Genomic DNA, 26228 nt, shown 5'->3' on the forward strand with positions numbered 1-26228 from the left:
GCCGACCAGCAAGCCAGCCGAGAAGCCAACAGAGAAGCCGGCAGAAGAGCTGATGCTGGGAAGCTGGGATGCTGGGAAGCTGATGAAGGGAGCAGCAGTGAGCGGGGAGAACAGCGGAGGAGACGAGTGCCGGGGAGGCCGGAGCAACTACGGGGAAGCCCGGAGAAGAGGTAACGAGGGCGGGGCCGACGGGAACCCCAACTGGGATAGCCACGGGGTGAGCGGCAGAAGACCCCAGGCGGGGCCGGTTAACAGAGTAAGGGAGCCTGCAGACGGGTCCACAACATCCCCAAGAAGAGTCAGCCACAACCCATAGGACCTAGGTCGACCGGGACGCCATCCCCGGAGTAGGGTCAAGCCTAGGGGAGAGATAGGAGGCCCGAGTGGGGCAAGCAACCAGGCCTGGGGCACTGAGGCACTGGGAAAACACAGGGCCCGTAGACTGAGGGGCACTCTATATTCCTTTGTGACCTCCTGGCCCACACCTCTCCGGCAGTCATGGTGGTGGGGATCTCACGTTGAGTCACAGTGTGGTTGGAATAGGGAGCTAGGGACACGGGATAGACAAATCCAAAGGGCCTCGGAGCCTTCACACCTGAGCTGCGGCCCAGGGACACTGGAGCCCATGGCTGGAGAGCCACGGGAGGCCAGGGTAGAGACCGAGAGGAACCAGGGACACTAAAAAGCCAAAAGACCCACGACCGAAGGTGGCGAGTGGCCGGGGTGTAGGGGAGATCGGAGTCCCATGAGTGCTCACTGAGAGGCGTGATGGCCCTGGAGGCTGCCTCAAAGGGGAACCCCTCCACTGAGGTTCCATTCAAAGTCATGGCAGGTGAGTTAAGGGGACCCCTGGACATCAGGCAGGGTAGCCTTTGGGGTCCACTCACAGGCCCGGGACAGACAAGATCGATAGTCTGGGCTAAGGCTGCAAGAGAACTCCTGATAGAACAGAGGTGGGGACAAAGGGGAACCATTGGCTTTAAGAAACAAAGCTCTTGTTTATTTGGGGTCAGACCAGGGGAGAAAACTGAGATAATGTCCTACATGGATTAACATCACACAGAGAACATGATGACCAGGCATTATTTACAGAGATAGATGTAGCTTTAGAGAAGGAATTAGAGCTGGATTTAAAGCATGCTATATTTAGTATACATACAGCTAAATGGATTATAGAGAAATGGATTCTAAGTAAAGGGCCAAGGTAATCAGTTCAGGAACACGTGCTATGTGCTGCTTATTGAGGCTACTTCAGCTCTATATTCACTACTGTGAGATCACAGCAAGGCATGGCATAAGATCTGTAGAAGTACTAATGTCATTAAAGCTACAAAGCCTAATGCCATTCTTGGCAACATTTCCTTATAAATCAACATTACATATTAAGAGCTTCATTTAGCAGGTAAAATACAAGCCTGTGACGGGAACAACAAACAATACTATGGTGACACTTTCTGCAGATGGCCACACTGTACCCTAAACCGTCCTACAAAGATTATGGATCTGTTTCTTCTGCACCCACTTCAGGCTGCCTTAATTACTTGGAGGTGCATAATAGGAGAGTGATTATGCCTGATCTATTACATTCTCCTGCTTGGCACTGAACATGTTTTAGCACAGGCAGAAAGCAGGGTGCTACAACACAAACATGCATGGTCAATCCGTAGGCTTGAAACAGGTTTCCTGGCACAATTAAAAACCAATAAAATACAGTATATGCTTTTCAGATGCTATTTTTAGTTTATTTTAAATTTACCTTTTATTAATGAAGCAATCTGATTTGTATCTTTTTTTTTAATCCATCACATACTTTTGAGTGCTATTTTCCTAAATTGTAGAACTAGTTCAGGGATTAGTTTTCATCCTCATTACATGTGGGAGTTGAGTGCCCTGTACTTGGGGCCCCCAAGCGTAAGGCCTTATTGGCTCTGCCGTATTTTAAGTCAGGTAAGAACTATGACGCTATCTTTCTTTCAACCCCAGGTGGAAATGGTAGCAGCATGGGACACACCCATCAAATATGGTTTGAATGTGGGCAGGATCAGGTCCTTTTACTGGGGCAAATAGTTCAGAACTGCATGGTGCAGTTTTGGGAGCAATTTGCCATTAGGAGCCATGAACAAACAGTTAGGTATGTCCTTAGGAGTATGTTCTTTAGATTCAGTCACTGTTACACTACAGAACAGTGCACGCTTTACAATAACCACATTTGCAACATTGTAAAGCCTGCACTGTTCTGTAGTGTAAGAACAGTGACTGAATCTAAAGACATACTCCTAAGGGCATACCTAACTGTTTGTTCATGGCTCCTAATGGCTGGGTTCCATGCTGGGTTTGGTGTTTTACTATAAGTTTGTAAAACAATATGCAAATTTGTTACTATTCCATTTGTTACTAATATTCCATTTTAAATAACTGGCAAGGAGCTAAGAAGCCCAAGGTCTAAGAACTGAAGTTGTCTTTTGTTATAAACTGAAAGAAAATAAATAATTTACAATTAAGTTTACTAAATAGTATTTTTGTGTTACATATACACTATGGTTCAAATGGAAGAACCAGAACTTTTTGAGAAAGCTCCAAAAAATAGTCTTAGAGAGAATTTTGCTCTTTAATGTTTCGTGTATGCTGGCAGTTGAGTGTATTGTTATTACTGGGGTCATGTTGCTGGAAAAGATTGTTTCTTAGAGGTTCACAACATGATAAATTTCTCTCACCTGATGGTATAATCTTCTGTTTATGACATTGTGCTCAGGTTCTGTGGTGATGAATCTGATATCACACACCAATGGCTGGTTCCTGATGATGGCAAAAGATGAAGAACTATGTGGAAAAAAGATCTTCTCATGCAAGCAGGTTTAGCCTTCACAAGAAATAATAGAAACTCCTTTGACCCTTTGCAAATGGACAGATTTGTTTTAATTATTTGTCCATGTCACAGAGCACTTGGGTGCCCTGCTCCTAAAGAGGTGAAACTGCTAGGGAAAGGCAGTGAGTTAGAAGCCCAGCTGGTGGTCATCAGGGCAACTAGAGTAATTAATGACCTGCACCTGCCAGCGGTCAGCTGACTGAAAGGGGCAGGGCCTGGTTCCCTTATAAGCCCTAGGGGCTGAGGCCACAGGCAGTTCCCTGCCAGCAGCTAGGGATGAAGGAGCTCTCCTTGAGCAAAGCTGCAAGGAGAGGCCTGACCGCAGGTACAGCCTGAATCAGGTAAAGGATGGAGCATCCCTGGGGTGTTCGAGTAACGTGGTTATAGCCGGGTGGCTTCAGCTTATGTTATAGCCGTGGGCTTGCGTTTTGTTTACTGCTTAAAACCGGTGGTTTGGGTGAGGCTATTAGGGGTTGGAGAAAGCCTCATAAGGGACTTGCAGCAGTATGAGGACCCCAGCACCAGCAAGGGTGCAGCATGTGGGGTGCACTGGCCCCAGCCCCAGAAAGAGGACAGTTGAGAAGCCCCGGTGTGGGTGTGGTGAGCCCTAGAGGAAGGGGGCAGCATTTTGGAGGAGCCCTAGAGGAAGGGGGCAGCATTGACGAGTGCCAGAGAGGGTGCCAAGTGAAACCAGGTCTGTGGAGAGCCCAAGCGCTAGAGAGGGCGCAGGGCAAGACCAGGGCTGCACAGGGCCCAGAGAAGAAAAGGGGGCCAGATTATAACAAGGCCTGGACCGAACAACAGCAATTCTATCTGTGAGGCTTGGGACGTAGTAAAAGGGTGGTTGGAGCCATGCATAGCCCACAAGGCTAAGGTGCCCCGAAGCACCCATTTGCACAACAGGACCCACAAGGGGTCCGGGAGTCCATGGGGTCAGATATTACAGCAAACCGTGTCCAAGAGGATATAAGGCAGCCTCCCATATATTTAATCTCTATCAAAGACGTGGCAGGAGAGAAGTGAGGGTGCCCTTTGGGTCAACTTGGCATGGGAAGGGGGCCTTGGGGAGATCACGGCCATCCTGCAAGACCCCGTGCCGTAACAGTCCAGCAAGGACAAGCAGTTCTTTACAAGTAAGGCTTGCCATAGTGTGTTGATTCTGGATGGATTCAAGTTCTTTCAGAGCAGAAATGAAGTTTGTCAAATATTTTAAAAGTAAAGCGAGATGAACTAGTTCTAAGAAAAGGAAGGGGAAAAAATCCCCTGCACTCTGCAAAAATCACTAATGCTACATGCTGGAGGGTATGTTGTCAATGTAAAAAAAAACTATCACTTTTATTGCTTTGGGGATGGAAGGTATGTAGGAACGGATGCTAAGAATGAAACCCAATGCCTGAAACCTGATGGGGATTTAATTTCTTTTGATACACTCAAAACTGTGCCAATGCTTTTCATGAATATTTCATTGGCTTTCAAAGAACATATCGTCACAGCCATCATTTCACTTTTTGAGTTTTCTGGAAACACTTTTTTTTTTTTTTTTTTTTTTTTTTTTTTTTCCTCCTCTCCTCCCTCCCTTACCCACCAGCGGAGCCCACAGAAATACCACACTGCAAAAAAGGTTAATAAGATGCTGAATAGATCAAGGGCTTGATCAATTCTTTAGATGTTATCAGGAAGAAATTCTGCCCCCTCTCCAAATTGAAATCACTGACTTAGATGGCAGCAGGAAGAAGTCCCCAGATACAAATCCATTTTTCTAAGGGTACTTCACAATTTCCTAGAAGATTAGATAAAAGTTCAAGATTCCTATAATCACTATGTATATTTAAGGAAGAATCAGAAATTGGATGGCTCATAGGATTGCAAATGGAATACCAAACATTTCCATTGCTCAAACCTGGTCTCAATTAGCAGCAGGCTTATTTTCATTTTACTTAGAGCTGTTTGGTGACCTTTGGTGAATGTTTTTGGTTTCTGTTCATTTCCCAAGTGGATGGCTCTTGACACCACTCCTACGATTAGAACAGTCCCACATGGTGGATGTGTAAGAGGCAAATTCTTGAGTGGCTATCATGTGGGACAGTGGGGAAGGAGTTTGCTTTGCTACTGTATATCATTTGTGAACAAACAGTAGATTTCAGTCCCCAAGGCTGTCAATTTATCAGTCTTCATCAGGAATAAATACTCTCGCTTCCTCACAATAAAGGAAAAAGGCTGCATTTGAATTAGTGCAGTCAAGTGTAGAGGACAGATGCTTTTTCTTTAAGTGGAAGAATCTTTTAGTACTTTTTTGCAAGGGCAGAGTGTTCACTATTGCCATTGAAAAATAATTCCTTTTTTATATTTTTAAAATCACTAACCAGTTCCTCCTTATACTTGGTCAGTCAACACAAGTTTGTTAATTTTGAAGCTTAATGCAGGAGAAAGTAATACTAGTAGACAGACTGCATGGTCTTCTCAACAGTGCATTGTGGAAAAAGTAACTTTAACTGAAGTTGGTTGCAAGGCATGCCAATTCTTAGACAGAAATCCAGATTAAATATTTACTGTCATGTGTCTGGAGCCACAGTCAAACTCCCGCTTCTCAATCCAGAGAGAGACGGGGGATTTGTCAGCTGCCTACAAACTCGTTAGGGGAGATCAACAGCAAAGAGGAAGGGTCCTATTCCCCCCAGCAGCACGTGGGGTGGTGAGGAACAATGGCCAGAAGCTGCTGGAGAACAAGTTCAGGTTAGAGATTAGGAGGCACTATTTCACTGTCAGGGTAGCCAGGATCTGGAACCAACTTCCTAGGGAAGTGGTCCTCACTCCTACCTTGGGTAAACTCAAAAAGAGGGTGGATGTTCGAACACCTGTCTGGGGTCGTGTGATCCCAGCGTGTGCGGGGGACTAGTGGCGGTGGGGGTTAGACTAGATGAACTCTTTCAGGTCCCTTCTGACCCCTAACTACTATGAAACTATGACAACTTTCATGCTCTACCACCATACACAAAATTCATTCTCTCCCTGCCCAGTTACTCAGGCCCCATTTGAACAGTAGCTCTTTTTCTGGAAACTGCCACACTTCTGAAAAGCCAAGGATGATATCACCCATACCTGGATATGAATGATCACTGACAGATAGATAGCGAAAATAAGCTTTGAATAGTGGCAAAGGAAGATAACTTCCAAACATAGGGTTTTTTGCATAGGGTTCTTTATAACCTTATTTCTTGACTAAGCTACATACAATATAGAAAAAAACCCCAACCCACCAACATATTCATGGTAAAACTGTTTTCAAATAAAAAGTCATAAAAAACTATATACTAAAACTTTGTCACAAATGCCTTTTTAGAAAATTATTATTATTGAGAGAGAGTCACCATAATCAGTACAGTGGTTGTAAAGGATTTTACATTAACAAGAATGGCACTTCATTTGGTATTTTGATAAAAAATATTAAGATTACTTTTAAACCCTTCCACTTGGTCAATCCAGGGCCAGTTCTAGGAATTTCTGTTTCCTCAAACATACAGGAAGATTTCCACCTCTTGCCAGCATGTGGTCACTCAGAGTGCTGAGTGTTTACTTACTAGCTGCTCCAGCGTCAGGTAAAAATTAAATGCAGCAGTGGCCTCTCTTTCACATCACATGAGAACTCCTCCTTACCTCTTCAAGGATATGTCAATTTATTAATTAAACTTTAATAGATATTTCCACACCTTATAATGTGCAAATACTCAAATATAGGCAAAGGTGTTTTCTAGATTCTTGGAGGAAAAAATATCTGTTTTTCACTAAATTAAGCTATTGCAACAAAAGCATTACAAAGAATAACATTAGACACAACTATGAATTACTTGAAGAAAGGGAAATTATGGAATTGAAACACAAATTGCTTTCTACTGTTCTTCAGAGGGAATAAGAAGATATCCAGACACAATATTTTAACACGGAAAAATCCCATATTCAGGGAGCAAAGATAACACAGTGACCAAAGGTACACTGCCTACTTAATAAAGGCTTCTCAGATAGGGTAGGATTTGCCCATTCTTTGAGTCTGATTATATTTAGATTTCACGCCTGAAATCACTCTGCATACATGGAACTGTCACCACTAAATGTGGTCATGCATAGAGGTTAGGGACAGTCATTACACACAAACTAGTTTAAGTGATCAGAAATTGGTTTAAACTTGTAACAGAACAGATGTTCAGTGCACGTAAACCAGTTTGAAAATGGCAGGAACTGGTTTGAGATAAACCTGGTTGAATGTAGTATCAGACTTAACTGATTTGACTCAAACCAGTTTATGTAATGATTGTCCCAGACCCCTTGCTGGTTTAAGATAAACCAGACACCCCCAGCTTCCTGACATACTCTCTGAGCTAGGTGGGGCTCTTTGTTCCACATCAGAGCTGGCCCTTCCCCTCTGCTCCCTGACTGAAGCTCCAGCAGAGACTTGTAGACACAGCAGGGTCTGCCTGGCTTCCACCTGCCTTACCACCCCAGCTTGCTGCTCACTGCTTAAGCAGGAATACTCCCCTCCCTCCCTCTCATCTCCCACAGCACAGCCCCCAGCCCCACGGACTCTAGGCATGTGGTATGCTAGCTAATGCTGAGAGAGGTGTGTGTGTGTGTGTGTGTGTGTGTGTCTCACTACAATATCACAGGGACAAGCAGACAGAATAGTGACTACTTAGGGCTATTTGGAGCTAATCAACAGGTCAGCCAGTAAACTGTTTAAGAAGAGTTTCAACTAATGAAGAGAGGCCTTGTTTTGCTGATGAGATGATAATCACTGTTATCAGCCCCCTGTCAGTTTGCTGCAGGCAGTATAAAGAAGCAGGGAGAGGGATAGTGAAGAGCTCCACATAATCAACAGATGCATGCACTGCACATGCCCCCTTGCCTCAGAGTGCTAGCAGGGGGTTGACGACGCTCCTGCCCTTTGAACAGCCAGTGGAGAAAAGCCTGGGATGGTGTAGGCAAACCTCCCTAATCAGAGGTCCTGCCAGGACCTGCCCCCCCTCCCCCCCATCAACAGAGCACTGTGGAAGGGAAGGGAGGGCTGCTCTAGCACCCCCTGGTTCTAACCTGAGCCACTGCAGGCATGTGCCTGAATTTCCTCAGACCAGAGAGAATGTCTGTCCAGTTACAAACTGGTTCAACCTAGCCTGGTTAGACTAACCTGCAAAGATTGACTCAATTCAGGCTCAGGCTTTTTGAATGTCTGTCCCTAGCCAGTGTCTATAGGTGGTTTACAAACCTGGCTGTATCTCTGATCCCTTTCAGGTCTCTCTGATGGCACTCAGGTGTGTGTTTGTTTGTTTGTTTTTTTTTTATGCTTTTACCTATTCTCAGAATGAAATTCCACCAGTTTCTCTCTCTTAAACTAGGACATTGGCTACAATACCCTGGTTATTAATCTTGGGTCTGACAGGATAGTTTTCCCCTTTTTGGGAATATATGACCCATGGTACATGCAGGGTGCAAAACAGACTTCTTAAATCAAAATAGTGAATGTTTTAATATCAGGAACAAAATATTTGGAGGAAAATGGGATTTTAAAGGGACTCTACACATGTCTACCACACTTAGTGCTTTGCTATCATCCTGTAAAGGGAACCCAGAGAGACTTAGCCACCCTGAGCAGATTTCTCATACTAGTTCCCTTGGAAAACCTTGCCAATGCCCTTCTTGGGCATATTTCTTTCTAAAGTGCTGTTTCAGAACTGTTTAAACTGCTTTCATTCTTTTGCTTTTCTGTGTTCCCAAGCTTTGGGGCAAAACCGATCTGGGGGATTCAGCAAGAGGGTAACCCAATATCCCCTTGTCCCTTAAAAGTCACCCCCTCAGCCAAATGTGTTTAAGTCAGGTTTTTAGCTTCCTGCTGGCTTTTTTTCTTTACGGCTCCCCAGTCAACTAGAACAATATATTCTTATAGCAAAATGCCCCAGTGACCAGGTCTCTTAACACAACAGACACACGTTATTATAGTATCACTCCACATCCCTCATAGGATTTATATATGCTGTTGTAAATTAGCTCTGATCAAGCTACTGGACAGTCAGAATTTACATTCTTTTAGGACATCATCCATTTACACTTTTATCTGGATGAAGCACTGGCAAATTCAAAAGGATAACAGGAAAAGTACACCCATGTTCATAATATATTTTTTCATACAGTCATGTGACAAATGACCTACATACCTTAAGCAACTAAAAAACCAACAAAAAACAGATGCTATATATACACATTTTATGTATGTTACCCCAACGAATGGAGAGCAACTGCAGAGACTGAGGGTAAGTAGAATTTTGAAATGGTATTCGTGCTGCTGTACTTATGCAAAACAAGAAGATGGTAATTGTCTCTTAATTATCATGGGTTTATGCTAGACAGCCTTTTACTAGTATCTTAATGTATAGGATTTGGCATTTCAGCTCCTTTAAAGGTTAGTTTAATATAAAGGTGACTAAAATTTCCTTGTGTGCAATATTCCTTTAATAGACCATCACACTCCTTTAGAGCAAGTAATTTCCATCATGTAATTACAGCTACATATAATAGTTAGGCAATTTTAAAAAAAATCTCTTTATAGTAAAGCCCCCTCAGGAAGAATAATGTCACAGTAGATGTATGTTAGTCACTTTTCAAGGACGATCATTTCACTTATTTAAGAGAACAACAACAACAACAGCAGGTCATCTAAGTTAAACCCTAGTTGATCAGATTACACCATTACTACTGAACTCCATATTTTGAATGATAAGTTCCATTAAAACCAGAAATATCCTTCATCTTCTTTCTTAGGTTTTCTTTTTGTGCTTCAGTTAGAAAAAAATGGAGACTGACAGTGACATATTAATGTGTCTACGATGAATAAATAGAAGACTTTAAAGTTCTAACCCACCAGCAATCTCATTCATCATTCCATTTTTTGGAAGGAATATAAAAGATTTAAATGTCAAAGCTATAATGTCAGGACTGTTTATAATGTCAAGTGATGCTTGTTGCATCTCCTTGCTGTCTACTCTATTGATCAAATCAATTGCTGGTATAATAATTACAGATGATATGGCACATTTCTTGTGCAAATGGGCCCAGATTTGAAATGAATCTTGGAAAAAAAATATTTCCATCTTCAAACCTTGATAATTTTTTTCCTTCATCTAGGTGGTTATGCAATCCATGCAAGAGTTACTTTGCATGAGGCCTGAGCTCTAAGGAAAAAGCAGCATGAAGTGTCAGGCCCTTGGGGAATGATCAGCCAATGAGAATTAATTCTCATGATACAATTGCCTGTAATTTGATAACCTGTTGCAGACTTGGGAGAGATTCAATTCACAATGGAACTAGAGAGTACTATCATTCTCCCTCCATCATCAACTCATGCAGTTTCATTATTGCTCATGAAATTAATCTTATCCATAAAGTAGGGTTGCATTTTTATTTAAAACACTCCTCTGAACTTCTAATTATTACTACTCTGCAAAGAGCAGTGCTACTATACAATTCAAGTGCTTCTACAAAGGTTAATTGAGAAGAAAATTAGGATTAAAAATAAAACTCTGAAAAATCAAAGTGTTAAGTCATTTTAATTTACAGGTATAATCGAGCAAAGAGTTGTAAACAGCTTTCCAAACAGGATGTTTACCTGTGAAGCAGTAAACTGATTGAGGTGTTTCCCAGATATCCCACCTCTATTTTAAGTACTGATTAGTGCAAGTTAGTTAATGCAAACCACACTTCATTCTTTATTGATCCAGAAGGAAACCAATCCTATCTAGTGGTTTATCACCACATTTTAAATTGTAGGTTAAAGAATATGTACTTTAAAAGAAGAAATTCATTAGCCCAGTTTCTTCTAGAGAAGTTCAATTTTTTTTTTTTTTTTGTACTATTCTCACTGTTTTACCATTACTCTATGTGACCAAATCATTTGTATGTACCTCAAAAATAGCTTTACTATTGCATGTGGATGGGGTTTCATATTCAGTAGCTGTCATATTCTTTAATGAGAAAGAAAGGAGAGAGATGACAAAAAACTCTGAAGCCCAAGTTATTGTGAGAGCTTGACTTCAGTTATTTTCTGTACAGTGCTTTAAGAGATTAAGATTTTTGTAAGTACTACATATTATCCTTCCTGCAATATTCAGGCTTGTCATAGACTCCACTTCCAGTCAGATGTTCTCAGACGCTGTGACGCCTCCCGCTCTGAATGATTTTGAGTACGTTGGAAAGGTCAAAACTTTTTGAAATCAGTTCCAAGAGGTTCTTGTCGCTTTCCACACCATTGACAAACTCTTCTAAAGTCAGTTCCCCTACGATGAAATAACACGTCTTTTAAAAACCAGAACGAAGGCTAGAGGCTATGAAATCACTGTTAAGCCAACACATGGCAGGGGCCCTAGAAGCTTCCCAGTTTTTTTCATTTGAAGTTTGTAAACAGGCCACCAGGAAATAAATCAGACCTTGCCAGCCCTATCAAGCTCTCAAGGCCAGAAAATAACCAGCTTTTGTTTCTTTATAGGTTCTGATTAACCACAGCTTCCTCTGAAGTCAATGGCATGTATGAATGTTCAGCGTCTCAGGTTCTGGGGGAGAGGAGCAGAAAAGTAAGGTAAAGCAACTAATGAAAATTGCACAAAGACTAAATTTAACTGCAGAGGCCAGTGACAGACATACTAAAACATACGCAGGCAAGCCCTGCTCAACTACAGCGTCTGTAGTTCACCACTACATTATTTTCAACTGTGGTAAAGCTTGTGCTAGTATAAAGGTGGGCACTCGAAGGCTTAATATAGATCATTCAATCATGGGAGCCTCCAGTGAGTTGCTACAGATTAGCTAGTAAGGAATCACTGCAGGACAGCATTGAGAGCAGCTGTCAGAATTAGGAAGCAACTCTTTAGCTTTAGTTGGAATTTTCCATCAAGGGAAATGCTGGGATACCTTTTTCAATATCGGATCTAAATCATGGCACGAGTCTAACATTATTTGTTAAGTATTTCTTTATATAGATTGGTGATACAGTCCAATTAGTACACAACGAGCTTTATTTGCAGTGAAATATTTAAACAAATCTTAATAATTTAATACAGGGTAATTAAGAGAGCCTAAGGTATATCGGTATCACAAACTGTATTGCAGAATGTGCTGCTCTAGGTGGGCTGCTTCCCGCGCTGGAATCAAGTATAGCCACATCTGTGTAGAGCAATGATTCTCAACCAGGGTGATTCAACACCTGGATGTGCCAACAGATCCTCTGAAGGGTGTTGTAATGTGTAAGGAAATAAGCAAGGTGTGAAGAGATAACTAGATAAGCACCGGCTCAGGTCTGACCCTGCCTGGCTGATCCCCCAACCCTACCGCATAGCCTCTCTGCAAGGAGATAAGCACTATAATATATACATTGGTTTTTAAAACTGGGTGTCACTCAGTTCACAAAAGTTTTATGGAGGGGTGCCTCAAGTCCACTGGGCACCTGCCTTAAGTCTAAAAAGGTTGAGAACCACTGATGTCGCATTTCAGGAGGACTAATTAATACTGCTGTGTAACATGGCTAGTTAGCCCTAGTGTGGTACCACATAGATATGTCTACACTGCTTCTGGGTTAGAAAACAAAACACCTAAAAACTCTGCACAGTGTTTAAGGAAGCTGCTATAGGGCACATTAAGTTTGCTGCAAAAGTTTTGGCTAAGCTGCCTTGGGAGCAGAAGTTCATTAGTCTTCGATGGGACCTGTGCTCCCCTCATACTTAGGATCTTGAAAATTGCACACTTGCCCTACATTTACTCTTCCTAGCTCTACTGTACAAAATTGCCAACTGATATTGGAGAGACAGGATTATGAAAAACAAGGTCTATTCCACTACAGCAATGCTTACTGGTCAACAAAAATGTTCTGCACTAGTATGCGCAGTATTTTAAGTAGTTTCATAAAAAAAATCCTTCTAAATACCAGAAGTGACCACTGATGCTCCACAGTTTGGGTTTTGTCATAACCCAATGATTTTTAGTGCCTCAGCACATTGGAATTTTCCCGCCACATGGAGCTTTCTTTGCACGGTGGATTTCTCAGCTGCAGAGAGACAACCCCGGTGCAAAAGAGTTCCCGCCACACACATGCAAATTTGTGTCCCACTATTGGTCAATTCTAAATTATTCCTACCTGGTGGCTAGTGATTGGTTTGCTAGCCGTATAAAAGGTTAGAGCAGTTTCCGCCCAAGTTGGAGGACCCCCTCAACCATCTCATGGGGAACTCTAAGCGCGCTGTGGAGCCTAGCAAACTCCGCGTGTGTCTTGGAGGAGAACTTAGGGACCTGATCAGACTCTAACCACTCCCCGTCATCGTGGAAATATTGATGTACCCCCGTGTTGAGCGCTCGTGGAGTTGCACACCGGCTCATCTCGATTCGGTTCGAAGAGAGATCTCACCCCTGTGTTTGTGTGCAACTGTAATTCAAGCAAGTTTTCTTCCTGCACTGCGACCATCGGCAGTGTAAGTAAAGCTTTCTTTATACAACCAATATGCTTCCGTGCCTAACTCTATTCCATCGTGGAAAATACCCACCTGACGGTCTGGGCTACTGGCCATAGCCTTAGACCGCCCTCGGCTCCCACAGGTTTGACCCTACAGTCCTCTACTGCCTTGAAAGCTAAAGACCATTGTTAAAAACTGCCCCTTATTGAGGAACCAGAGCAGTCACTCTCAACCACAGTCCCTGGGGTATGCTAAAATCCTTTTAAGGATGTTGTGGGGTCTCTCACAACATTAGCACTGTTGGGTGTACAAACACTTATACAACATGATTCACAACATAATCCCAGAGATTTCAAATAGAAATTCAGTGTCCAAAACATTTGGACCTGTTGTGGTGTTTCTGGGTTCTTCACAACAAAAGAGTCACTATTATTTTTCTGTAGTCAAGAGATGAGTGAAAGCTAGAATTTTCCAAGGGGTGCCTTAAGTCTAACAAGGGATACCTTAAGTCTAAAGTTTGAGAATCACTGGGCTTGAGAAACATCATGTTGCCTCTTCACATATTTGAGCAGTAAAACTCAAAGAGTAGTTGTGGGTTTGTTGATGTATAACATTGTTAGTAGAAGAGGAAATAATGGCATGTCATTGGCATGCTACAAATTTATGAAGGTGGAGGTCATTCTTTTTTTTTTTTTTTTTTAATGAAGTTGTTTTCCCAGGGAATGCACTGGGTCTAAAACTTTCAGTGAGAAAAGTTCTCAAGGTCCAGGATAGAATTTATGGTCCAATCCAGAGAGAGGAGGGGGGAGATAAAGATACCAAACTTCTGAAAATATTTGGGGATGAAAAAAAATCCATTCAGCTCTAGAAAAGTATGTTGTTTTACATTAATATTCTACAATGTATTCTTGGGTAATTTTATGCATATGCTGATCACCAAATGAAAAGGCTGCCATTGCCGGGGGGGTTCTACAAGGCTGCAAGATTTGCCATTCAGAATAGACTTTAGGATAGGAATGCAGCTTTCCTATGTGAAGAAAATTAAGGAAAATATCCCATGTGAAGAAAATTAAAAGTCCTTCACATGTTCTTCACTCCTCATTCACACCTCACAATGTCATTATATAAATAAGATTAGAAATGAAAGATGATCCAGTACTCTAAGCTTCTGCATGCTGTTCCTGTATCTATCCCCAGTAACTTCTTCTGGTGGTCCCATTTTTCTGTCCTGTTCACTTCTGCTATCTTAAAATTTCCCTTCCCAATATGGATGCCTCTGGCTTGGAGCTTCCCACCCTGAACTGTTTCCACTTCATACTCCGTGCATCTACATGTGCAATTAATTTAAAGCAGTAAACTCTGGTGCCTATTGGTCTGAAGTTTATTGCTCCTGAGTGCCCCGTTTGAACATGAACCTGGGACTGTAGCATATTAGGCTGGGTTGAAGCAGCTCTGACTAGCAGGGGACCCAGGAGGTCAGCCTGCCAGCCCGGGCCTGCTCCACCCAGCTCAATGTGTTGCAGAGGGGCTGGCTAGGGCATGAGCGCTTGCAGGCAGCCTCCTCACGGAAGTACCCTCATGTCCCAAACAGCTAGGTCAGCGTCTACACATGCACTGCTGCAGAGTAAAAAACTCTACAGCAGGTTAGTACTTTTCTGTACAAGTACTACCTTGCTGCAGAGTTTATTAGTTTACTCCAGCCTAATAGGCCTGCATGTGCAGATGCCAAGACATTTACTGCAGAGCTACTTAGTCTACTCAATAAATGTCTCCCACTGATGGGCCGACTGCCGAATCATTTCCCTATTTTCATCCCCCAGAGCGTCCAGCTCCAGTCTTTCTTCTTTTTAACCTTTAACCAACTTCCTCTGACTTTTTCTCTCTCTCTCTCTTCTGACTTTCAGGCACATTGTCCAAGCTTATAAAGGTTGCATGAGCATTGAAATGTGTGTATGTGAGAACATTTAATTAAAAGCGAGAAGAAAGGAACAGCATTTTATAAATCAGGAGGCCCTGCCTGTCTGCAGATGTAGCTAGGTTCTGGTTTGTTGGACCCAGTCAAGGCAATCACACAAGTAGCTCAATGAAGTCAGAGGACACTAGCTTGCCCAAGAACTCCCTTCATTATAAATCCATGCATGCCCATGGGATAATCTCCTTATATGTTTTGCTGTGAAAAAGGGCATCATTCAACATCTTTGTGAATTTAATCCCTTTGTGTGAGGGATTAAATAAGGGGAAAGTTCAGTTTACTTCTCACCTTGACTAACAACAGGGGAGCTCTCCCATTTTGGTGAGCTGGGGCGGGGATTCCTGTTCCCTCACTATTTTTTTGCAGAAGTCCCATGTTAATGCCATTATGTGCATGAAGTCAACATGTCTGGTAAACCTGTTTTTTGCATGCTGGTGTAAACCAGAAGTAACTGCTCTGGTAAAAGTGTGAAAAAACAGACTCAGCCCTGTAGTTCTGCTCACTGTTTCAATTCTTTCATGAGACTATCTCCCACCCATCCACAAATTCTTCTGGGAATAAACAATGACAAGATCAAGTGAAGCTGCAGAGACTCTTACCATCATTGTTCACATCTATCTTTTGAAATACCATGTTTGTGAACTCTTCAGGAGTCATATTAGTGTGGCCATTAATAGCCTGGACAGCCTGAAAAACAGAAAGATGTGAAGAGATTTCAGGACTTTCTCCCTCATTTTAGGAAAGGATGCATCAGCAGATGGGGCACTTGAATGGTTGATGAGGTGAAGTGTCACATCTAAGTAATTAAAAATAGCTATGATTTCAAGTAAACCTTCAGAAACATGGACTGAAAATGTAATCAACATAACAGAGCCTGGAGGATTAAAAACCTAATTTACGTACTACTAATGGTCCCATCAAACCATGTGACACCTCAGGTTCTGCAACAAGCTTTAGATTTTACAGCAGCAACTTTATCCGGCCCTAGAGAATTCTGTGTTATAGAGACTGCACTCTGTTCTTGGTGAGTTAAATATACTATTTTAGACAGTTTAATGCATTTGATGAGAAATCTAAATCACGTCTACTGAAAAAAACAATGTTTCACTCAGGGATCACAAATACATGATTATCCTGGAACTTCAAGATTTTTAACTTCAACAGAAGTTTCTTCTCACCAATTTCATGTGGAAGAATAGATCCACCATTGGGAGTATCTTGTAGCTTGGGGTATCACTGGCATCCCGCTGAATTAATGGTCTCTTGAATCTCACTTCTCTCTCTTCATTTTGTTACAGCTGGTGCCAGCTATGGTCAGGGTCACTTAAAATATGGAAGCATGCCTGCTAATGACAACTACTGGCCTGATTTTTATATAACACATTAAGCACATACATTTAAGCACGTATGTATGGCTTTTCTGAGTAAGGATTTAGAGTAATTATTACAGCTATTTATGCATTAGTAGAAAATAATTACTTATTGTAATTATTACAGCTATTTATCTATCCTATATTTCTGTTATTTTTTTTCTTCTGTTGTTTTGTAGAACATTATAAAGCAACTGTCTCTTGAAAAATGATGACAATGGTAACAGAACCTGTAAATCCTGAACACTTAACATGAACATATTTCAACCTCCATGCTGTTTGTGACTAGTCATGTGAATCATAAGGCAGCATTCCCCTCTGTGATTTCACTTAGGAGGGAACAGTGCAGACTCAGATAAGATGGCAAAGGAACTGAACACAGTCTCAGGAATATTTGTGAGACAGCTTTTCAGATGCTTATTGAACATGAATGAAAAGGATTAGTGCTCAGCAATACTCACTGGCAGCCAGAATACAATCCTGCATCACTGATGAGAGGTTGTTATCCCATTATTAACACCTGAGTCTGATTAAGAGGCTGTCAATCTAAAAGGAAGGCATCACTGCAATTGCAATCTAGATCATGAGGACTTAAAACAGGGATTTTGGATCTGGAATTGTATTCAAATTATTCCAGTGTGAAGGGTTAGTTAGCAGAGTCAGTTGAAAATGGGGAAATTATTCTAAGTGTAATAATAATATGTTTTTCAGAGTTTGAAATGGATCCATTTTCTGTGAAACTTTATGTAATACTCATAAAAATTATTATTCAGTTTCCAAATTCTGTGATGGGGTTTCAGCAACCAAATTTAACCAGCCTAGCTCAATAAATCTTAAGACTAGTGTAGAGAATTTTACAAAAAAAGAAAATTCAGACAGCATCCATAATTTTTTTGTGAATAGGTTAGTTTGATAAGACCATGTTTTCTATGGAAAAAAGTAAAGAAAAAAAATATTGACCAGCTGTGTTATTCATTATGCTATTGCAGTGCTATACTGCTTCACTGGAGTATAGTTTATCAAAATAACATCTCCATTGCACATAACTCACATAAAGTATTTTGCTTTGAATAAAGTGCTAAACCTGTAGAAGTAAGGCTTGAAGGTAAATACTCCTCAGATACATGCACCTTAAATCACAAAAATTAACATTTCTAGGCAAAGAAATCCAGTGCTTATACTCTGAAATATTTGGTAACACAGTTAAGCTATTTACATTACAGCACGTGACAAATCAGTCCTTCAGAGGTAATGTGCTACGTCAAGTGCAATTGCTACTGTGCATAAACATGCTTACCTTGAATATGTTTGATAGTTCTTTTTTGTCAATGCATCCATTTCCATCAGCATCGTATAGCTTGAAATACCATTTCAGTTTTTGGTCAATTTTCCCTCGTATAACCAAATTTATTGCTGCTATGAACTCCAAAAAGTCAATAAATCCATCCTGAGAGAGATTAAAAAATAGCATTTAACAAGTAGGGCTTGCTTTCATTCTGGCAGCAATCATGTATAAGCAAGTCATTTAATACACTGTAATACAAGCTCATTTATAAATCACCTTACCATAAAAAATCTCCCATGGCTTTTAAAAAGGATAATACATGAGCTCAGTCAAAAGCAATATGGAAAATAACCTTAGCACAGCCAGTCCTGTCCTCCCAGGCAAGCCAGAAAGCAGACTTGTTAGGCTGGTACTACCATAGTACACAGAAGCTACCATCTCTATACACACTCATGCTTCAAAGAAGCACTCTAGCAGCCTTCTGGCCACAATGAATCCCCCAGACAGGTCTTATATTGAAGAAGATATTTACTCTAAAAACCTGAGTACATATCCATGCCTTCTCACCCAGAAGATCAGTCTTATGTGGTAACCCTGCAAGAGACTACAGGGTAAATACTAGGCCTGTGTGAAGCAGCTAGTATTCACTTCAGATTCAGATTTGGCTGATTCGGGGACAGCGATTAGATTCGAATCGCTGTCCCAATTTGATTAGGCCAAATCTGGTTCAGAGATTTGTCTGCTGCCGAATCTCTGAATCAGCCAGGCCAGGCCCATCCCCTGCCCCTCTCCCAGCCCGGCAATGGCTGCCCCGCCTGCCCCAGCTCTTGGCACTTGTTAAAAAAAAAAGCCCCGACATGGGGGGTGCTGCCGGGTGGGGGGTGATCGCCTGCTGCCCCCCACTGTCCCATGTCACATGGGGGGCTCTGCATGAGTCCCCCAACCCCACCTTCACTCCCTCAGCCCCCACATAAGTGCCCCACCTGGGGCCAGCTTGAGCCCTTTAAGAAAAAAAAAACCCACCAAAAACCCCCCAGACTCACCATTTCTGCCTGGTGGGGGGCGATCCCCACTACCCCCCACCATGTGGGGTACTCTTCCATGAGCCCCACAAGCCCTGAGGCTGCTCCCCACTCCTTCAGCCCCCCCACCCCTAGTACTTACCAGCTCGGAGTCCAGCTACAGCTCCCTGCTGCAGCTAGTGGGGACTGCTTAAATCATCAAAGCTCTCCAAATCTTTTCTGAAGAGTCAGAGAGCTTTGAATCAATTTGGACCTTTAAATTGGTCCCCTGATTCAATTCGGATTCAGAGATTCAGCCACCAAATTGGGCCAAAACTCCTCCGAATCGAATCACCACACAGCCCTAGTAAATACAGTACAAAAGCAAAATAGGGTAGTGATGTCATGGTTTCTCTTGATCTGACATACCCAGCAAGTGTGAAAAAAATAAATGGAAGTATACCTTTGTCCAACTATCTATTACGGCACCAGTGAGGTTGCCTGTAGATCCAGAAGCAATTTTTTTGCTCACAGTTACCAATTTATAAAGGAAAATGGCAGGGATACAGATGAGAAGACTCTGAATATTGCTCCAGCAATGAATGACAGGATCCAAAGCTGTCCAGAGTTGTCCAACCTTGTTCTCACAGATTTGATTCCTATTTGTGTCCCTTGACAATTCAACTTTGGGTGGGTGGATCTTTGAGTGAAAGGACATTATAATAAGATATGATCATGATCAAGGACTTGACATAAACCCAGACTCTGGATATTGTTCAGCTCCATAAATATTCAAGCCTCCTTTTGAAAGCTGCTAACAACATTTTGAAAGGAATATAAACTCATGTTTCAAGGCTTAATCTTGTCTGTGTTTACTAGGGATTAGGAGGCCTCTTCACAAGGGACAGATTATCCCCCTTCTATTTATTGCACCAGTCTTCTGGATCTTCCTCTGAAGGTTTTAGTGATAGTCACTGTCAGAGATGGGATTAAATGATCCATAGATATGAGTCATAACGGCAATTCCTTTCTGCCTGTAATGGAGCAGTCACAGAGTTTGGAATAGCACTTAATCCTCATGTCTCGCATTTTCATATAAAAGATTTTACAGTTGGGTAATTTTCCTATATGATCATCCTACAGGACCCAAATCAAACCCTGGAAATCAATGGAACATTTTTTACTGACTTTGGTTGAGTGTAGATATGATCTATACTTACTTACAATAATAAACCAAGGGAAGCATTGAAATGATTAATTATCTAAGGGTGCAGATACACTCAATAATTGAATTGTTCCCACATGTCACTGATTGGGAACTGGTTCACAGTTGTGTTAAGTGCTGTGGCTCTAACACCAGGAGAGGTAGTGGGTACCTAGCCCAGATTTGCAGTGGGTGAGAGGGGTGCTTGTAGCCATGCATTTGGAGTCCCAGGGCGTGGGTGACTTGTGGCTGGAGGCGATTTCACTTTTTTACATTCTCTTGTTCATAAACAGAACTCAGCAAACTTCAATAGCCTGCAAGCAACTGAAGTCTGCTGTGTGTTTGCCTGACTAGGAAGCAGGGAGAGCAGGGAAGGAGTGCTTGGACTCACACTTTTTGGTTCCAAAGGGTTGTGGGGAAATGATGATGGGCTGTGTTCAAGTAGGGAGCAAGAACACAGTGGGTTGTTAAAACGATAGCTTTTATTGAGCCAACAGTGCAAGGAAACTCATTGCTAACTAGTGCCAAAAGAAGGGGCAAGCCTGTTGCAACAGTGTGTGTTGGTGGGGTGAGGAGAGATGCAGTGTGGGATGCCTGGAGGACTGACCAGACCCATGTTGCAGAATGTATAGTGTCTTCACATAATGCTGAACAGATTCATAGTGAACTGGTTCAAAATAGTATGTGATTTTCCAGGTACTCTTTTAATTTGTTCCACTTGCTAAATGAAGAGAGCATAGGCATCAGCAGTAAACAGTCCAGCTGCACTGGACTGCTGAAGTACTCCAGCTGATGGCTGTGGCTCTTGTTTTTCCTTTCTCTATTCAGCAGCACAGAAATGATGCTGTGCCATGGTTGAGAGGAGAAGCAATGCCCTTTTAAAGTGAAAATTCCAGGAATTGGCTGAGTGGCAGCTTGTGTCCTCAGAGACCCATGGTGAATTAAGTAGGTTGTGAACCACCTGGGTATGAATGATCCACGTTACTGCATTATTAAATGACCATATATTTGGATTGCTGAGAACTTTACCGTTAGTGAATACAGAACAGACTAACATCTGCTCTGTCTGATTATAACTGACTGTTATTCCATTATGGCTAGAATATTTTTCAGTTTCAGGAAAAGGAAAGCAAGAATGATATGAAGGAAGTATCCAGGTCCCACACAATAACTCTTCCTTTGTGCTTAGTGCCATTATCAATATCTATATCTATACATGTGTAACAGAAATCAAGATAATGTGGCTCAGTTTTCATGTCCTTATAGCAATTACACATTCTTTGGATGTTGTTGAAGGTAAATACATGTGAATATAATGTCACTACATAAAAGTGTTAAGCAGACTAATTCAAATTGTAAAGCTGCACATTAGCATTTGATACTCCACATATGACCTTTCAATCCATGAGATTTCAATCCATATGACAGAGACAAAGCCACATCAATTTGAATTTTGATATCTTGGAAATGATTTTATGAAACAGTTCATCAACTATTTTACTGAAGTCCACACTGGTTGCACGGTCTTTCCTCCTCAGCCCTTAGCTCCATTAAGCAAGGACCATGTGTACCTAGTAGGGTTGTGTGAAATTTCACTGGCTGTTTCATTTTGACGCTGTTCCAATTCATTTTGAGCTTGAAACAGCGAAATTGAAATTAAATGAAGGGCTTCAAAGCAGTCTCGAAATGAAACAACGGTAGTCGAAACGTTTTGAGTTTCGAAACTCAAGCTGGGCTTGCCTGCAGGGAAATAGAAAGGAAGGAGAGGGAGGGGGAAAATGGGGGGAGGGAGGACTGTGTAGCTGGCCAGTGACTGTGATCCTTCCCTGAGGTCCCTTCCAATCCCAGTGCTCTGGGGGAGGCATGGAAAAACAGCATAAAAGGCAGCATTTGTTTGAATTGGCCTGCTTTCAGTCACCCATGTCACGAGTTTTGCTTGTCAGCAGCCTGAGACACAGTTTCCCAGAAACCCCGGCACCTATCTCCTTGAAATCTGGCAGGCTTCATGGCCTCAGCAGGGGCTACCATCCTTGCAGTTTTTACCCTTCTACGCCTTAACACACACAGTCACACGTCACATGTTTTTCTTGTGAGCAGCCTGAGGTGCAGTTTCCTAGAAACCCCTGCACTTCTCTCCTTGAAAGCTTGCAGGCTTCATGGCATCAGCAGGGGCTACCATCCCTGCAGTTTTCATCCCCCTGCACCTTAACACAGTGTCACCCATGTCACAAGTTTTGCTTGTCAGCAGCCTGAGGTGCATCTTCCCAGAAACGCCTGCACCTACCTCCTTGAAACTTGCCAGGTTTCATGCCCTCAGAAGGGGCTAGTATCCTTGTAAGTTTCATCTGAATCAGGCAAGAACTGACAAAGTTATAGGCAGTTTTGTGATTCCCCATTATAGCCTATGGGTAAAACGTCGAGACAGCATCAAAACAGCAAAACTGTTTCAACGAAACAAAATAGAACAGTGGTTTTGAAACTAAACAAAATTTGAAATGAAACACTGTCCTGTTGAAATGTCAAAACAGAAGTTGAAACAAAATGGTGCCGTTTCGCACAACCCTAGCTCTACTGCTCCTTTATATGTTTGCGCTCTTTGTTTCTCATCAGACTATTTATGAATTTTAGGCTTAACACTTGTTACCAGAATCCATTTTCTTTCCTTCCTCATCTCTCACCATTTTGAAGAATGATATCGCATCTGCTTCCTTCCTGTATTCCGGTACCATAATTGTTACTTTAAAATGTCAGCAGTTTAGAAAGATTACTGGGCAGCTTAATAGCTAAGATACAAGGTGCTAATGCAAAACCTGCCCGTTTGTTGTGAGTATGTTACCATTCATTTCCCATGCTGTAATGGTAGGTAGGCCAAAAGTTTGGCATGGTTTATTGCAGGACTGAAACCAGGGCAGCTAATTATGTCCCAGGGACAAAAAACATAGACCTTCAAAATGATCAATCACATGTTCCTCTTAGTGGCTACCATACCAGAAGTGGAAGGACTGAGGACATCTATACGCATGCTCTGGGGTGGAGGACAAGCTTTAGTTAACACCCGCGCTGCCATTTTGAAATGCAGGGACGCTGAATATATGGCACGGAGGCTGCTGGAGTGTGCTAATTAGCACACTCCAGCAGACTCACAGCAGACTCAATTAATCAAGTCTGTTTTGACATGTATGTCAAACCAGAACTCCGTCACATGTATAGGTGCCCTAAGAGAAAAGAAAGGAGGGAGGGAGGTGCTTTTTTTATAGTAACATAGAACATCTGATTAGCCTATTTATTTCAGTGAGGCCTTGAAAATCTCTCTTTGAAACATTACCCCAAAATAGGTATTATTGGGTCAATATTTCCTAGGAAAGGCATTGTCTTGGTATCTGCATCTGGTACAAATGGATTAAAGTACCAACACTCTTCAAAAGCATCCTTATTTCTTAAGATTTCCAAATTTTATTGACTTCAGATTACTGTTCACATGTTTGGGAGGAAACTAAGGAAGGAGTAGGTGGTTCAGTACTTATCCAAACTGAACTCTGAACATTTTGAGATCCATCCATCTCTGAACATCAGAAGCAAACCAAGAACTGAACACAAAGCTACCATGGGGCTATTAAGAACATTTGCTGGCCAAAGGAGCTACTATCAAAACGCTTTGTAAATGCAGGCAGGCAGGAGTCAGGTTTACCACATATCTATACCATAATATACATGTTACATTGAAATGTTGATAAGGGACTAAACTGTATTTCCTATCTCCAATAAAAAGCCCAGTATCAGGATTACAAAAGTATTGCAACAAAAAACAGTTCAGTAGTCACGCTTTTGCACACATGCAGCCTCCCCAGTTGAAGTGTCTTTTCTGTTCTAATATATATACATACAAACACAGTTATAGCAAACCTAGATTTAGAAAAAGCATATGGCAGAGTGGATCATGATTACATATTCAAAGTGCTAGGAAAAATTATACTGATGGCTGCTGAGGGAAAAGGTAATACAGTAATATCTTCTATATGGATTTTAAAAGCCTTGTTTAGATGCCCATGAATTTGGACTTGACCCTCTGCTTCTCTATACAAGAGCCTTGTCCAACATATACATTTCTCTGGGAACCCCAGTTTCCCTAGCACTTTGAATATGTAATAATGATTCACTCTGTCATATGCTCTTTCTAAATCTAGGTTTGGTAGAACTATATTTATTTTCCTTTCTTGGATATGGGATGGTGCATCACGTCAGACATCTTTCTACCTGGTACTAAGTATATTTTGTCTTCATGTGTTATCTTCTTGAGGTTTTTCCTCATCCTCAGAGACAGTGTCTTGGCCATTAGCTTATAGTCCATATTAAGGAGTGGAATTGGTCTCCAGTTTTTCAGGGGTTCTTTCTCCCCTTTACTGAAGAGTAAGATCACAGTGCCTTTTGTATAATCTTTCCCTGTCTCTCCTATTTCTACTATTTTCTCAAAAACTTCCACTATATCCTTCCTTACCTATGCCCAAAACTTCTTATAAAATTCCATAGGTAGTCCATCTGCTTCTGCTGATTTCCCTATTTTAAAGGCTTTTAAAGACGCTTCCACTTCTTTTAAGCTTATCTTTTCTTCTATCTTCTTTGCTTTTTCCTCCTCTACTTTCTCTTCAATCTCTTCCAGCAAAACCTCCATCTTCTTCCTGTCTATTTCCTTCTTCTGATACAGCTCTTCATAAAATCTTGTTGCTTCCAACACCTCCTCCTGCTTTTTCAACTGGGTGCCACCTTTTTCCTGCACTGCTTTTAGCTCTCCTTTCTCTGTCTTCATTCTAGCCAAAAAGTATCAGGACCACTCTGTTTTCTCCCACACAGGATACTTGTACCAAAAACATTCTCTCTCTCATCTTTCTTTTAAACCAGCTTTCTATCTCTTGCCTTGTTTCTCTCTAGTCTTCCTTCTGAAGCTTCCTTTAGGAGCTCATGCATCTTTCTTTGCAGCTGTCTTAGCTCTTTTGTTCCTTTCCCGGTGGTTCTTTAACCTCCCTTCCTGAAGAATTTCCCCATCTTCACCATCATCCATCATTTTCTGGCACTTAAAATATTCAGTGTTCTCCATCCCTCATTTTGTCTTGTGTATGCTTGACACATCTCCTCATCTATAATCTTATAGCAGTTGCACATTTAACTTCCACACTCCTCTTTCTCTTACAGGGATCTTACCAAGACTCAGTTCTGCCTTCAGCATCTGCTGATCACCAGATGCCACAATTACGGTTTCTTCCTTATGTCTATTTCTTTTGATATAAACACAAAGTTAGTTCTTGATTATTTCTTTCCACTGGGGTCGATTCTAGTGAAAACTTTCTTCCCTGCCCACACATCTCTTAATGACTCTTCTTTTATTATATTTGCTAACAATTTGGATTACATTTCTGAAATTCTGTTTCCTTCTTCCCCTGTTGTGTCACCCCCTACTATTAAGTAATTGAAGTCCCTGGCTTTTAGTAATCTTTTAGCGATGCGGGCAGTGGCTGCTGGGAAATGGACTCTGCCACAGGCCCGATCCAGCTCGTGGGCCAGACTTTGCTCGCCCCTGCATTAATGTCAGGAAACTGTTCTCTGGCTCTTCCTGACTCACCTCTCTCATTATCAGGTTTCTTCTTCTTGGTCTTCAGTCCCTGTGTTTTCTTTCTTTTCCTGGCCTGTCTCCACGGTTCTTTCTCTTGTTTTATCTCCACTTCTGTTGTATGCAAGGTGTTTTTTTTTCTTTCCCACCTCCACCTCCATGTCTGAGCTGTTTGCTCTTTCTGCCTTACCTTCCGTTCTGTCTCCTATCTCCTCCTGTGCTGCCTCAATCACAGAAATTGAATCCCCCTCCTTCTCTGTTTCACCCTCCTGTACGGTTTCTTCCACCATTTCTACCTCTGTGTCCAACTCCTTCTCTCCTGCACCCTCCTCCTCCAGGCTTTCCTGTTCCTCAGGGGGTCTGACTATACTTGCAAAGGCTTTAGGACTCCTACAATACAAGTGTTCCTCTCCCTTACAAACAGTGCATTTTAGGGACTCCTGGCACTCT

At 41.9% G+C, this 26228-nt stretch overlaps 1 protein-coding gene across 2 annotated transcripts in view; it reads right to left on the reverse strand.

Annotated features, from left to right (window-relative positions):
- Window positions 1-10916: 10916 nt before the first annotated feature.
- GUCA1C (guanylate cyclase activator 1C) overlaps window positions 10917-26228 on the reverse strand; it is a 62845-nt gene continuing 47533 nt past the window's right edge. For both annotated transcript variants that reach the window (XM_025208070.1, XM_006027017.3), the window contains exons 2-4: window positions 17984-18133; window positions 15916-16003; window positions 10917-11181 (exon numbers count right to left, since the gene is read on the reverse strand). In XM_025208070.1, the coding sequence (XP_025063855.1) occupies window positions 11051-11181; window positions 15916-16003; window positions 17984-18133 (369 nt within the window). In that variant the 3' untranslated portion in view covers window positions 10917-11050. The remainder of the gene's footprint in view (window positions 11182-15915; window positions 16004-17983; window positions 18134-26228) is intronic.

This window comes from Alligator sinensis, unplaced genomic scaffold (genome assembly GCF_000455745.1).
Source record: "Alligator sinensis unplaced genomic scaffold, ASM45574v1 scaffold1131_1, whole genome shotgun sequence".
Taxonomy (NCBI): domain Eukaryota; kingdom Metazoa; phylum Chordata; order Crocodylia; family Alligatoridae; genus Alligator; species Alligator sinensis.